Source organism: Daucus carota, chromosome 1, assembly GCF_001625215.2.
Source record: "Daucus carota subsp. sativus chromosome 1, DH1 v3.0, whole genome shotgun sequence".
In the NCBI taxonomy this organism is placed as follows: Eukaryota; Viridiplantae; Streptophyta; class Magnoliopsida; order Apiales; family Apiaceae; genus Daucus; species Daucus carota.
Window position 1 is genome coordinate 33,949,915 of NC_030381.2, and position 13,133 is coordinate 33,963,047.

The 13,133-nt window shown below is 35.2% G+C and overlaps 1 protein-coding gene and 1 long non-coding RNA gene across 3 annotated transcripts; one reads left to right on the top strand and one right to left on the bottom strand.

The window, feature by feature from the left end:
* Window positions 1-804: 804 nt before the first annotated feature.
* LOC108204216 (glucomannan 4-beta-mannosyltransferase 1) lies at window positions 805-3,794 on the bottom strand. Its single transcript, XM_017373547.2, has 9 exons — window positions 3,110-3,794; window positions 2,790-2,888; window positions 2,456-2,708; window positions 2,112-2,222; window positions 1,877-2,013; window positions 1,684-1,797; window positions 1,368-1,567; window positions 1,078-1,269; window positions 805-970 (listed from the first exon to the last, which is right to left on the bottom strand). Exons 1-9 carry the CDS (start codon window positions 3,407-3,409, stop codon window positions 805-807), a joined length of 1,572 nt encoding a protein of 523 aa, XP_017229036.1. The 5' UTR covers window positions 3,410-3,794.
* A 2,482-nt stretch (window positions 3,795-6,276) lies between these two features.
* LOC108204218 (uncharacterized) lies at window positions 6,277-10,688 on the top strand. 2 transcript variants are annotated; one of them, XR_010285394.1, is made up of 3 exons: window positions 6,277-6,969; window positions 7,068-9,051; window positions 9,288-10,688. It is a non-coding gene; the product is annotated as an uncharacterized LOC108204218 (long non-coding RNA). The 2 variants fall into 2 exon arrangements; XR_010285393.1 differs by having other exon boundaries at window positions 6,277-9,051.
* The last annotated feature ends 2,445 nt before the right edge of the window (window positions 10,689-13,133 follow it).

The window sequence follows — 13,133 nt, forward strand, 5'->3', positions numbered from 1 at the left end:
TTCCACCACTATGTGATTTCGTGTTGAAGTTAGTTTTTGTAAACCAACAAAAGTCGAAGGGTATGGTAAAAACCCCAATTGACCACCAACATAATCTTGTAAAGACCTTGAATCTTGCTTGAATATGACAAGAATTACAAATTCTCGATATCATCTAGAGTCAGATGTACCTCCCTAGTGATGAACACTAGTAAATAATTTCAAGCATTCTATGGATTTTATAGGAGAAGCACTAACAATATACATTATGGACAATCAAGGGATTCAAGTTAATGTTTTTGACAGGGATAAGATGATAAATAAGTGTGTATCCTATTCTTTTATTACAGACATATACTAGATTTATAATATGATCTACGTTGGTATGCTAATAAAATCGAAATCAGATTTCAGAACAGTCCTAATACCTACTCTTCCCTAGATGCTGCAGGATTTATGCACCCTTAATTTTTTATTTGGAGGATAATTAAATGGTACAATTTATAGGGATGCAGGTTAAAATGACTTTTGATTGTTGTCTATCACATATTACCAAGTCAGAAGTCCAATTGTTGAAAATGCAGTAAAAGGTTTGAGTACAGTATCTTTGAAACCGTTTTAAACACACAGGGGACAATCTTTATTTTAAGGTAGATGCATATAACCATACATACATTACACTGCAACTAAGCACCTCTCTTCGCACCATTACCAGAAGTCACCCCTGACAAGATACAAACTAGTTTTGTACAAGTGGGGTGATATTCATAAACATTAACATTCACCAACTTGTCATTGTCTTCCTCATTGCTTATTCTCAGATATTCACTGCCTAGTTGGGACAAACGTGCCAATGAAACCAAATGCTACTGTGAAGAACGCCCCGGATTGCAAGAACAAATATACAAACATGTGATCATTGCCGTGCAACATGTTGTATACAGCACAATGAAGCATGAATATCCCCATTATGAACTCCAGCTTGTGAATCCTGTTCAAATTCAGCGTATGAGTTACAAACAAGAAAATGATGAATGTTTCCTATTGTTAGCCTAATTTTTACAAAACATTAGTAGAGCAAGAGTAATTAAATATAACCTCTCTCCACATTGGAATTTGGATTTAAAAAAAGAAACTCTAGCTTGGTTATTTCTTCTATTGCCAAGCTTTTCCGTCACAACCCATTCATTGACTCGACTGGCTTCCAATAGCCCGATTATTGATGCCTTAGTTCGGTGAAGGGACATGACATTTTCAAACAGTATCCAGAATACGAGAAGATGCAAGGATCTGCTTGCCAGCATATCAATTCAGGTTAATCAATATCTTTTTTGGAAGTTATGATATATCTCTTAAATGGAATGTAATACAGTTATTAGAATTACTACCTAGGAGTGCCACCAGTGTTCAGAATTGTGATGATTGCTGGAATATATATGGCTAATGGCTTTGGAAGATAAACCTCAGGAAGCAAAACGCATGCAGGAATAACCACACAGTAGAAGAAGAAGGTTACCCAATGTGCAACGATCTTCCTAACAAAGAAGAATGCGTATATGAGGTGAATCTTCTTCCATACAGACACGCGCTGCAAAATAAAACAAGGTAATTGTAATTCCTTTGAAAGTTAAATAATAATTGCTTGTGATATTTTTATTTTGGATTCTTTGATTTTGGTGTGATTAGACTCCGGAGTTGTCTTACTCTGCAAAGCATGATTTCCTTTGTCATTTTTTTGAAAAGGTTGGCTGGACCACATGACCAGCGGTGCTGCTGGAATCGGTAAGCCTTGAAGGTGCTCGGTAGTTCATTTTTAACCTATAAAAGAATATTGAAATTCTCTCTGAACTTATGCTGCTGGATTGAAGAATAAAATTACAGGGTGAGATAAAATTACCGACACATCTCCTACAAAGACAAACTTCCAACCCTGCAGACTGGCTCTGACTGCAAGATCCATGTCCTCCACTGTGGTTCGCTCTTTCCATCCTCCTGCATCCTTAATTGCTTGAATTCGCCATACACCAGCGGTACCTATGAACATAATGATTAAGAATTATATCGAAATTGTTTTGTGGAGTTGTTTTTCACTCGTTATGCTTATATTGATTTATACTGGGGTTTTGATTTACCATTGAATCCAAAAAATTGGCATGTTGAGGAGCCTACTTCTTGCTCAACTGAGAAGTGATAGTTAAGTGACATCTCTTGGAGACGAGTCATAAGACATTCATCCGCGTTAACTAGGATAAAAATATCATTAGGTTATAACCTTGAGAAACAAAAAAAATATACTAAAAGCTTTGATTATTTCAGACACTTTTTCTTATGCAATAACTTGACGAACTAAGTTGACAATCTAACCAATTCCTCATATAAATATCTTAGTACTCTCTTCACAACACTAGAGTTCTATCGAACTGGTGAAGTAGTTTTGGAGTTAATTATGAGCATAATAGAGTTTCATAGGTCTTACCAAACTTCCATCTGGCCTGAACCATCCCCAGTTCCTTGTTATCAATTAGATAAGGAATAGTTCTTTCAAGAAAATCTCTCTCAGGCTGAAAGTCTGCATCAAATATCACCACATATTCACAATTGTCGACATACTGCTTTTGTAACCCTTCCCGCAGAGCTCCTGCTTTATAGCCATTTCTGTTGGCCCTATTTTCATACTTAATATTCACGCCTTGATTTTGCCATTTCCTGCACTCTGCCTGTACATTCGTCTGCATGTGAACACTAGATGGTTAAACTCGTTTCTAGTTAGTATACTTCCAAAATTATTTTGATTGGCCTAAATTAAGTACCATTATTGTTGTATTGGTTGAATCATCAAGAACTTGAACAATGAGTCGGTCCTGTGGCCATAAGAGTGCACATACAGCTCCAATTGAGAGTTTGTATACCTGGACATAAAAAAATTTAGGATCAGATGGATAATAGTGAAGCTCGCAGAGATTGGTATCTAATCACTCATTCTGATGGTAATAGTATAAAGTTTTAAATACTTGGGATCTAGAGCCTTAGTCTAATCTTGTTTTGTAGAGTTTATATGCGATACAATAAATAATGATTTATACATATACTAATTGTTAAGGAAAGTGTACAGGTAAAGTAATAATTTTACCTCACTTTCATTGTACATAGGTATCTGGATCAAGACTGTCGGATGCTCTCTATTCCGTTCCATTCTTTCTTTCACAGAATCCAGATTGTATTGTGTGTATCTCTTTTTCCCCAATGCTTTAACATATAGGATCACGGCTGTCATGTACAGCCGTTCAATGAAAAGCATAAGAGACATAATCACACATACAAATAGTGCAAAATACAAGAGTGGCACAATTACTGATGCTCTGAGTTTCTTCTGAGCATCATTGATGCTCATTGTTATCTCATCAGGCTCTTGGAAGACTGAATTTCTCATATTGTAAGGTGTGGGGATAAAACTGAAGTGCGAAGCAAAAAAGGAAATTGATGTGGGAAAAAGCTTAGATGCAGAGCTTTAGAAGAAAGTAAGGAAGGGGATGATTTTTATAGAGGGGGAACCGGGGAAGGGATAACTATGGAGTGCATCTGATGGATGCTGTGCTTTGGCAATTACGTAGTATATGCTTAACATAGAAAAATTTCAGGATAAAGATGAGGATAGCTAGGCTTTAGCTGGAAGCATTCTACAAGAGGAGTGAACGATTGAAATTGAAGTCTTTCGTTAGCAAGGACACCCGGAGAACATGCACGCAATGATGCTGCTACGTAGCTACTTGCTAGCTGGAACCGCCAACAATAAAAGGAAGTCATCAAATTGTTGATCGAAGGTATTTCTCTTACTCTTTATCTCAATTTTAGTAAATGTGTCACTGCAGTAAGGACTTTTTACTCTTTTTGATGTTTGAAATAAAAAGGAAACTATTTGGACAAAACTAATGTTGATGTATAATCGAACAGAATAATATACAAGATGTAACATATCATCCGATCATCAATAATCATATACAAAACTAAAATATAAAATCAAATATATGTACATTGTTTCTAATACATTTGTTTAGGACTGAGTGATTAATTTAGTAAAAAATATATATATAAAATATATGATATCATTATCTATATATGACGTTTAATAACATATACAATATTCTATTTTGCATCTGCCCTTATAGTATATATTTATAAAAGATAATATCAGTAGATGACTCCGATAGTTCAAATTTTCGAAATGCACGGTACTAGAAGAAAATAAGCAACCGTAATCTAAAAAGAATAAAATATAGCAACAATATGTTTTTTGAGTTGATCTATTTCTTTTGCTAACTATACACTATACTTTATACATACTAATATATAATTTATGATACATAGTTGCAATATATATTGTTCATTAAGGTGCCTTGATTCCTGTAGGCTGTACTTATAGGCTATAGCAAGGGAAATTTCGAATATCGGAGGCTAATAAGTTGTTTGGATTCATAACTAAAATACTGTTTTCTGTTTTCAAAAACATGAAAACAGTTCCAGGAAAATAATGTGGTTTTTGGTCCTGTTTATTTTTCTGTTTTTTAAAAACTATTTTCTAGTGATATATCTCTGAAAATTATTGTCTAAAAACAGAACAAAACATTTGTTATCTAAAAACATGTTTAAAAAACGGAAACCGGTTTTTTAGATATGAAACCAAACACCCACAAAATCTTTGTATTTTCTCTATCAGAACCCAATACCTTGTACAACGTAACCAAGACACATTTGATGTAACAGCTATCATTCAAGTTACTCCTGATTTGCGCTTCTTTAAGTAAAATGTTTATGGTGATGTGCACATGGCTTCTGTGTTCTCTCGTAAACTTTGTAGAAGTTCATTATAGCCTCTTTCTTTCGAGAACCTTACAACAAAAATTATTCCAGAAATGGCCACAATGTTATCCATTTTGGTGCTATGCATCTGTTCACCACTACTTGAGGTTGTACATTTTCAACCAACCAACTTGCAGCTTGTCAGATGTCATATTCGCTTATGTACCAATATCTGACTGAAGCTCAGAAAAATCTTGTACGCCTTTTTACTTGCATCGATGTGAGACTGTGAGTTACGAGAAAAGGTAGAAGACTCATGATTATTCAGGTCTACATTTAGTAGTTTCCATCTGTAGCAATCTCAAGCAATGCACAAGTATTGCTTAATGACATTTAGTAGTTTCCATCTGTAGCAATCTCAAAAACGCACAAGTATTGCTTAATGTCATTAGGACCTCTTACACATAAGTATGCAAGATGTAACAGGGAGGCCACCCTTGTGACAAGAACCATGAAAGTCAAGATTATACATCTAATAGGTTGATCTTCGAGTGTATGCAATTCAGGACAATCAATGTAAGTTAATATGCATCTAAGCAAGAATGCATCAATCTAGTCAAGCTTCAGTTATATGTACTTAGCATGTTGAATAGGTGATCTTTATAGTTTTATGCAGTTGTATATTTCTGATGTATCGCTCGATAGTTTAGTTGATTCATATCTTCTTTGGAATCTAAAGTGAATACTAAAAGGTGGTTTACAACCATATGTATATCTGCTAACGAGTACCAGTACTGACTATACTATACGAGGGGAATATGTAGGAATTTGGTGATGCAGAAGTCAAAATGCACCGAAATTTTGAATGTTTGATTTAGTTTCTACTGTAATGCAACTTCGATATAAAGGTCCATTCATCTGATTTACTACTAAACTGATACATTGCAGATCCTTACACCACCCTCTCTTCTGAATTTGTTTATATCCTTGTCTTCTGATAACGTTTGAGAATGTCATACCTTCCATCCCTCTATGGCAGCAATAGAAGCTATCCAAGTCAACGAATGAATTGTGACTATTAAGATCCAGAGGTATTGTTTAGTTATTGATACTTTAATTTTTATATGAAAATTAAGGTTAATAATTGGAAAAATATTTAAGTTATTCTTGTTTGTAACTCATACACTCGGTTTGAGCAGGATTAACAAGTTGGAGCTAATTATGGGAATTTTTATGTTGCATTATTCCTTGTACAAAATGTTTATAAGATCCATCTGCTCTTGCAGTTCGGCGCATTCTTGGCTTTATCATTGGGTTTGTTGGCACCTTTGTCCCGAGTATGCAGTGAAGACAAGGGCACTTCCTTGACAGGTGGATGATAAATTGATAAATTTTTGTGAATGTTACTCGTTACTATTTAATAGTGTTGTGTATTTTATTAAGGGTGTCTGCGGGGAGCTCTGCTAGTTATTATTAAAGAGTATATTAGCAGGTAGAGTTTTTAATTAATGTTTTAGGTAAATATATTTTTTTTTCTTTTTCAGCAAGTATTTCTGTATACTTCCTTGCTAATAAAAAAAAACAACAAACTCCTGGAATGATTTCAAGAGAGAATCGATTTGTGTAAAACAAATTACAAGCAAGAATATGACAAAATAAAAAAAAAATTACAAGCAAGACGTAAGCTGCAGCTTTTGGAACAAAAAAATAGTCTATTATATATATAATGCTGAAACAAGGACTTAGGTGAGCCAAAAAAATAGTGTGAAATTACAATTTTGCCCATCACTTACTGAGCTGAAGTTACTTCTTTATCCCTCTTGTACTATGGGCTCTGTCTTTACAGTACCCCAGTAATTTTTGCACCCCTTCATTATATTTGTGCATGAACAGCTGCTGAGTCATGTACTCATGTGTGATTTTTGTATGCATCAAAAGTACAGACCGGAGTACCACCGTCGAATTCTCTCTTCGTTTTCCCTCGTATCTGTGACACTCCATCTTTTATTTTCGCTCCCCCAGATCTATTTGCAACCCCTGTTGCACATTAGTATTCTCCATTTAAATTATAATTTATTTGTTGATTTGAAGGTGTTTGTTTGTTGGATTCAAGGGTCTTGTTTTGGTTATAGATATTTTTGGTGCTACACAGAAGATTGGATTAGAGAGATTCTGAACAGTTTATTCAAGAGGGTGAGCGGCTTGTGTTGAAGTTATTTCTATCTTCGATTCTCCGTAAGTATGCATTCTCCTTTTATGATGTATTGTTAAAGTGTTATTTACATTTGTAGGTCTGAAGAATCTAATACTGATTGAGTGAAAGGAAATTGAAAAGCTTCCTTTTACTATATGTTGGCCTATCGTATGATCCGTAAGTTTGAACAATTTGCTATTACACTGATGCTTTCTATATTGGTGAACTATGTTCAATAGTTTGGTATGGTAAAGAAATTTAGTTATGATTAGATGGTGTTTGATTAATGCATATGAATAGAATTTGAGTTTAATTAGACCTCGTATTACCACCCTGGAGCATATATATTCACCAGATCGATGAACAGTCGAACCGAACTCGACTATTCTTTCGGGAACTGGGACGTGAGGAGCATTTTGAGTAATAATTGTTTTTTTATCTCTCACCCAGGAGATGAGAAAAGTTGAGATCAGAAAAGCTTATAAACCGGAAAAATACCAGTAGCAAGAATTTATTAACTATGAGTCTATGACAAACTAATTGATTTATTTTTAAAAAAATAATTAGGTGCAGGGGTGGAGGGATAGAGAACCTAGAGGGTTCTCTCGAGTACTCTGAGTTCAGAATTTCTTTTATATGTTTTATACATTGTAGCAAACAAAATAGTTGGTACAAGTAAAGAAAGTGGGTGTTACTTAGTGTGTGACCAGCCCAATTTTTTTTAATAGTCTATAAACCTTAACTCATTAGCCATTCTGAACTTCTGTTAACATATATTTACATATTATTACTGGAGTTTATGGTCGTCTTCTCTACACCCTGGTTATGTCTAATATTAATTCTTGTGTAAATAGTCTCTAGAATAGCATAGCAATTAGCAACCTGTGAACTATGCAGGATAGCTGATTGTATGTTAATAAAAAAAATTATTGCTTATTTTAGTGTTGCTCTTATTTATTTCTAGCTCCACCACTGATTAGGTGGTTCTATCATGCAAGTTCGACGTGTGGAAAAGATTGGTAAATGTTCCTAATACAGCAATTTTCCGAGCAAATTATTTTCTCCCTTTACATGCCCTAAAGCATCTCTAATTCTTGCAGCACTTAACATTTCTGTATGCTTTGAATTTTGATGGTCGTCAGAATAAAAATCTCAACAGAAACCGCCTATGCCTTTGGTATAAATTTTTTAAAACAGATTGCACGAAACGAAAATATTTATGCAACTCAAATCGATCATTGTTGGTTTTTAAGGATGATTGGCATTTACAAACACATATGAACATATATTTTGCAGATGAGTATATGTCATATGTTGTTAGAGGACAAAGTGAATACATATTGATTGTGTATAAGTCTTTGCTTGAGAGCATATTGTTAAAATAATTTTAAAGAATAAAGATACATGCATTGCTTGTTTTGAAGATGATTTCAAAAGTTGAGTTATCCCGCTATTATCATACAGACTATAAAAATTAGTGAGAAGGTATATTAACTAGCCTAATGACTCCCCACTTCTATTACGTAAACATGTATCGTTTATTAACTGTCAAGTCCGTTCGCACTAGGCCTCGAGCATCCAAGATAAGCAGAGTGTTGTCTATATATGCTTAATATTTTTTTATGAAACTTAGCTGAATTTATTTACACAGACCTTGGCATATTAATTATCAAATACAATTATGTTGTTGGTTCATTAACCATACTAGTGACTCCCGCTTATATTACATGTATGTGTATCATTCATTGACTGCGTAAATCGGTCCATATGAGGCCTGAAGCATCCAACATAAGCAGAGTCTTGTCTCATATATTCTCAATATTTCATGAAATTTTGCTGAATTTAATCAAGCAGGCATTGCCATATTGGTTACCAAATGCAATCACGTTGATCGCCGTGCTGCAACATATTTAAAGCGAGTGTCTCTAGAGATTCATCTGTTGAGGTTAGTGAGGAGAATATGAATTCGGCTCAAGAGGTCAAAGAGAAGGCTATGGGAGCGATATCCGAAGGTCCTTGTGGATTTGAGAGAAAAGCTTTCCACCGCTCTTTCACAATGATTCCTCAATTAATATCAATTTGTAAGATGAATCTGTTCATACTCATTATCTTAAATAATAGGAAGTCCTTGATTGACATTTTTGCATACTAAAATAGGAATAAACTATCGTTCCATAAATTATATAGTTATAGTTGAATATTAATTGTGATTTGAACTTTCAGCTTCACATCCTGCCACTACTTTGTGTCAATTCTACTTGAATTGTGCTCCTAGGATTTCTTTAGCTTAGTCTAACATTTCATGTTAATTATGCAGGTTATGATTAGATCATGATAGAAGAAGTTCCTGCTGACACGCAACCAAAAGAGAAAACAAGTTTTTAAGCTCTGTTCCACAATCCTGGATTGGGTAATTGATAAAATTTATTGAACTTCATCATATTATATGAACTGAATGCTTGTGTAGTGTACAATCTTATTTTTTGCTTTATTGGAACTTTGTATACATAAATAATCAAACTTTGTGTATATAGATTTGGATGAAATAAATGTTATAGCCATGTATAGCAACAACTAAATGGGAACACAAGTTTTAAAATACAAAAAATGCACAAAAACTACGTCATGACATGCTTGTTCACAGACCCTGTACGACGTTTACAGCCCTGATTTTCACCACCCCCAACACCTACCAGATTACTTCCCTTTTAAGTGCCGGTAGTTGTAGAATAACACTAATAATGTATTCAGTGTCTGGCTTCAATGAGCTATATCATATATGTTTTGATGGTGGTAAGAACAAGAACTAATAATATAGTTCTGGAAATCATACTGAAGACCTCTCAGCTTCATTTTTCTAGGTAGGAACACCAAATTGAATGAGTTAATAAGATCAGTATGGAGGACAGACATGCAGTTGCTGAAGCTCAGTTTCAAACTATATTTATATGAAGATTTAGTCATGAAAGTCATTAAATCTCAGCCTGAGGTTTCACGGAGTTTTCTGTTTTGTTGAGGAATTAGTAAGAATCCGGTTACTTGTTAGAAAAAGCTAAACTTGAATTTTCTTCAGTTTCCTTTGACCACCTTTCTTTAACATGTGCCAATGGGTAAAAAAAAAAAAAAAAAACAGATTTGAAGTAGAACCCCTAGAAATCATAGGCCCATCAGTCTCAATTCCTGATATCTAATACATTATGTAGATTTTGGCATTTGCAAATCCTTTCTTAATTCTAATTTAGTGATGCAGGATTTAACTTTCTATAGTAACAAGCTTAAATTATATCATCATAATTCAAAGTATACAAGTTAATCTGCAACGGAGATATACAATGTACTGATCAGTCAAAGAATAAGATACATGTAAATGAACTAATGACCGAAAAACAATCAAAGAATTTCTATATATAAAAAAAAAGAATCAGAAGAGAATGCACACAGTTTCCGGGAGGCTGAACCGTGCCCTTTTAAACAGCTTGTAAATGTAAGTTATCAAAAATAAACTTTGTATTTTTTTCGCGAAATTTTCAACTTCGTCCGAAAGTCTGCAAGGTTCATGAGATTCCACTAGCCAAAAAAATGATGACAGATATCGTTACAATCGACAGAAGGTTAATGCTTAAACGTGCCATGCTTAAACTTGATAAATATGTATAGTTAGCAAGGAAAAATTGTTGGTACGACCACAAAATTGATATAGTTGTAAGTCATGTGGATCTATTTGGTTATTTGGTGGTGCTGGGAAAAATTTCCTTTAGTAATATTAATCTTCTAGATGCAGTGTATTTATCTTGAGTAAGTATTTTATATAAAATTTCTCTTAACACTGCTATGCGGTATCGGGTGACAAACATAGGAATCATGCATGTTGAGAGAAGTTTCGGTTGCTCAATCATATAAATTTATATATTTGTCCCACTTCTTTTGTAACATATAAAAGGATATTAACAATAAAATCACATAATATTTTACATTTCAAATAATGTCAAGATTGATTTTTTTTTTTAATTATTTACCACCATATTGTATAAAAACAATATATAGATAAAAAAAATTAAAACATAGAATTTTATCAATTATTTATATACGCATTATAAAAAATAATATCAAGAGAAATAACACAACTCAATCATAGTTAAAACATGCCCATGTCTCGCACGGCGTATAAAGCTAGTTTTTATTAATAAAAGGAACATATTCTATATTTTTAATTCACAGGTAACTTTGACCCAAAGTGTATGAAGAAGCTGGGCTAAAGGAAATTGGGCTTTTACTTCTTTAAGCTCATTCGGATAAAATAAACGGGAGAATTTTTGTTGGGTTATGAAGACATAAGTTTTGGAAGTTGAGAGAGAAGGACTTCTATCTTTCTGTCCAGCTTCTTTCTCTGTCTTCTGTCCATGCACACCGTCATCGTATATTTTTTTTCTACATAGCTTCACATGTATAAACTATTGGCAAAGATTATTTTAGGTCGATCATTCTGGCGATAAAGATTGTATACTTCCTTCGCATAACATGTTTTAGAGGATTTATGGGTATGGTTTAAAGTTTAAGATGGAGTTTGTGGTGGTTCAAGCAGTGCCTCCAGTCTTGTATAGTACAGAAACATAAAATTACTGTATCATATAGTTGTCTTTAATCATTGTTAACTTATAAGTAATAAGTAATTACTTTTACCTATTTATTTGTAAGTGATTTTTAATAATGACGGCTCTATAGCATAAATGTAATGATTCTATTTGTTCATATTTAATAGGAATTTATTGAGCTTGCTTCTATCACCGCTGAGATTATGTGGCTTAAATATTTGTTATCTGATCTCCTTGTTCATGTATTATGTGTTGTGCTGGTGTATTGTGATAATCAGGCAGCTGTTGATATTGTTAACAATCCCGTTCAACATGCTCGCACAAAGCATATTGAACTCGATTGTCACTTCTTATGAGAGAAGGTTCAAGCTGAGATTATTCTTTCATTGAAGATTTCCACAAAAGATCAGTTGGCGGACATTTTTACAAAGGCTCTTGGTGGTTTTTCCTATTGGTTTATGTTCCATTAAGACTAACATCACTGTCGCCTTATGCTGTGGTATAAGACGTACCAATGCTGCCACATGGTCCTTAGCACCCATATTACAGATGATATTGAAAAATTTAAGACTGAACTTCTCGATCTAAGCAAAAGATATAGTACCCTCACGCAAGTTGAAGATTCAAATGATAGCTCTATAGCAAAACTTCTTAAGCTGATGGTCAAGGAAGAAATGACGGAGAGTAGTGATCCAAAGAACATCACAAGGGAGCATTCTTCTCTATATCTTTTTATGTTTGTTTTTAATACCATTCTTTTGAAACCATATCAGACAAAGCATCTCAATGTACCTGTTATAGCCAAATTTGGCTAGGTCCTTGTTGGGCCAAGTATGTACTTAGTTTAACTAAGTAAGACATGAATTGGGCTAAGAGTCCTATATAAAGGAAGGACGCGTCCTCCTGCTTATAAAGTGAGGACGCGACCGACCCTTGGTGTTGCTTGAAAAGGACGCGTCCTCCGAGTCACAAGGAGGGACGCCTTACTTGAGAGTGTTGATGGAGAGACGCGACCGACCTCCGTCCACCCACGTCCTGTAATATGTGGAGGAGGGCACGCCCTCTTCGGAGGTGACCGAGGGGCGCGTCCCTTGTAAGAAGTTGACAATGAGATGAAGACCAAGGGCGTGCCTTTAACGGGGTGTCCTCGCCTCCCCGGGGGCGCGACCTCATGTTAAAGAAGGACCTGTCTGATGTGTTGTAAGAAGGCTCTTCTTATGAGAGAGTGTACATTCGCTGAGACAACCCTTCCGAGGGAGACGAAGACCGTCCCTCCGGGGATAGGAAGACCTACCCCTCCGGGGGGATATGACGACCCCTCCGGGGGATACGACGACTCTTCCGAGGTGTTGTAGCCGTTTTTGTATATCATGTGGAGGGGAGGACGCGCCCTCCCCAGACATGGCCCGGGAGGTGTGGTCTCTTGTCCAGTAAGGAGGATTGAAGACAAGATAAGGGAAGGACGCGCCCTCCCCAGACATGGCCCGGGAGGTGCGGTCTCTTGTCCAGTAAACAGGGATGAAGACGGGAATTGGGAAGGACACGTCCTCCCTATCAGGGCGCGTCCTTTG

Excerpts from the sequence above, each read along its gene's own strand:
- LOC108204216 (XM_017373547.2), bottom strand. The coding sequence starts at position 3,409 with ATGAGAAATTCAGTCTTCCAAGAGCCTGATGAGATAACAATGAGCATC. Across the intron at positions 2,223-2,455 it reads TCAGGCCAGATGGAAGTTTG|TTAACGCGGATGAATGTCTT; the intron begins GTAAGACCTATG and ends TTTTTATCCTAG. Across the intron at positions 1,270-1,367 it reads AACACTGGTGGCACTCCTAG|ATCCTTGCATCTTCTCGTAT; the intron begins GTAGTAATTCTA and ends GCTGGCAAGCAG.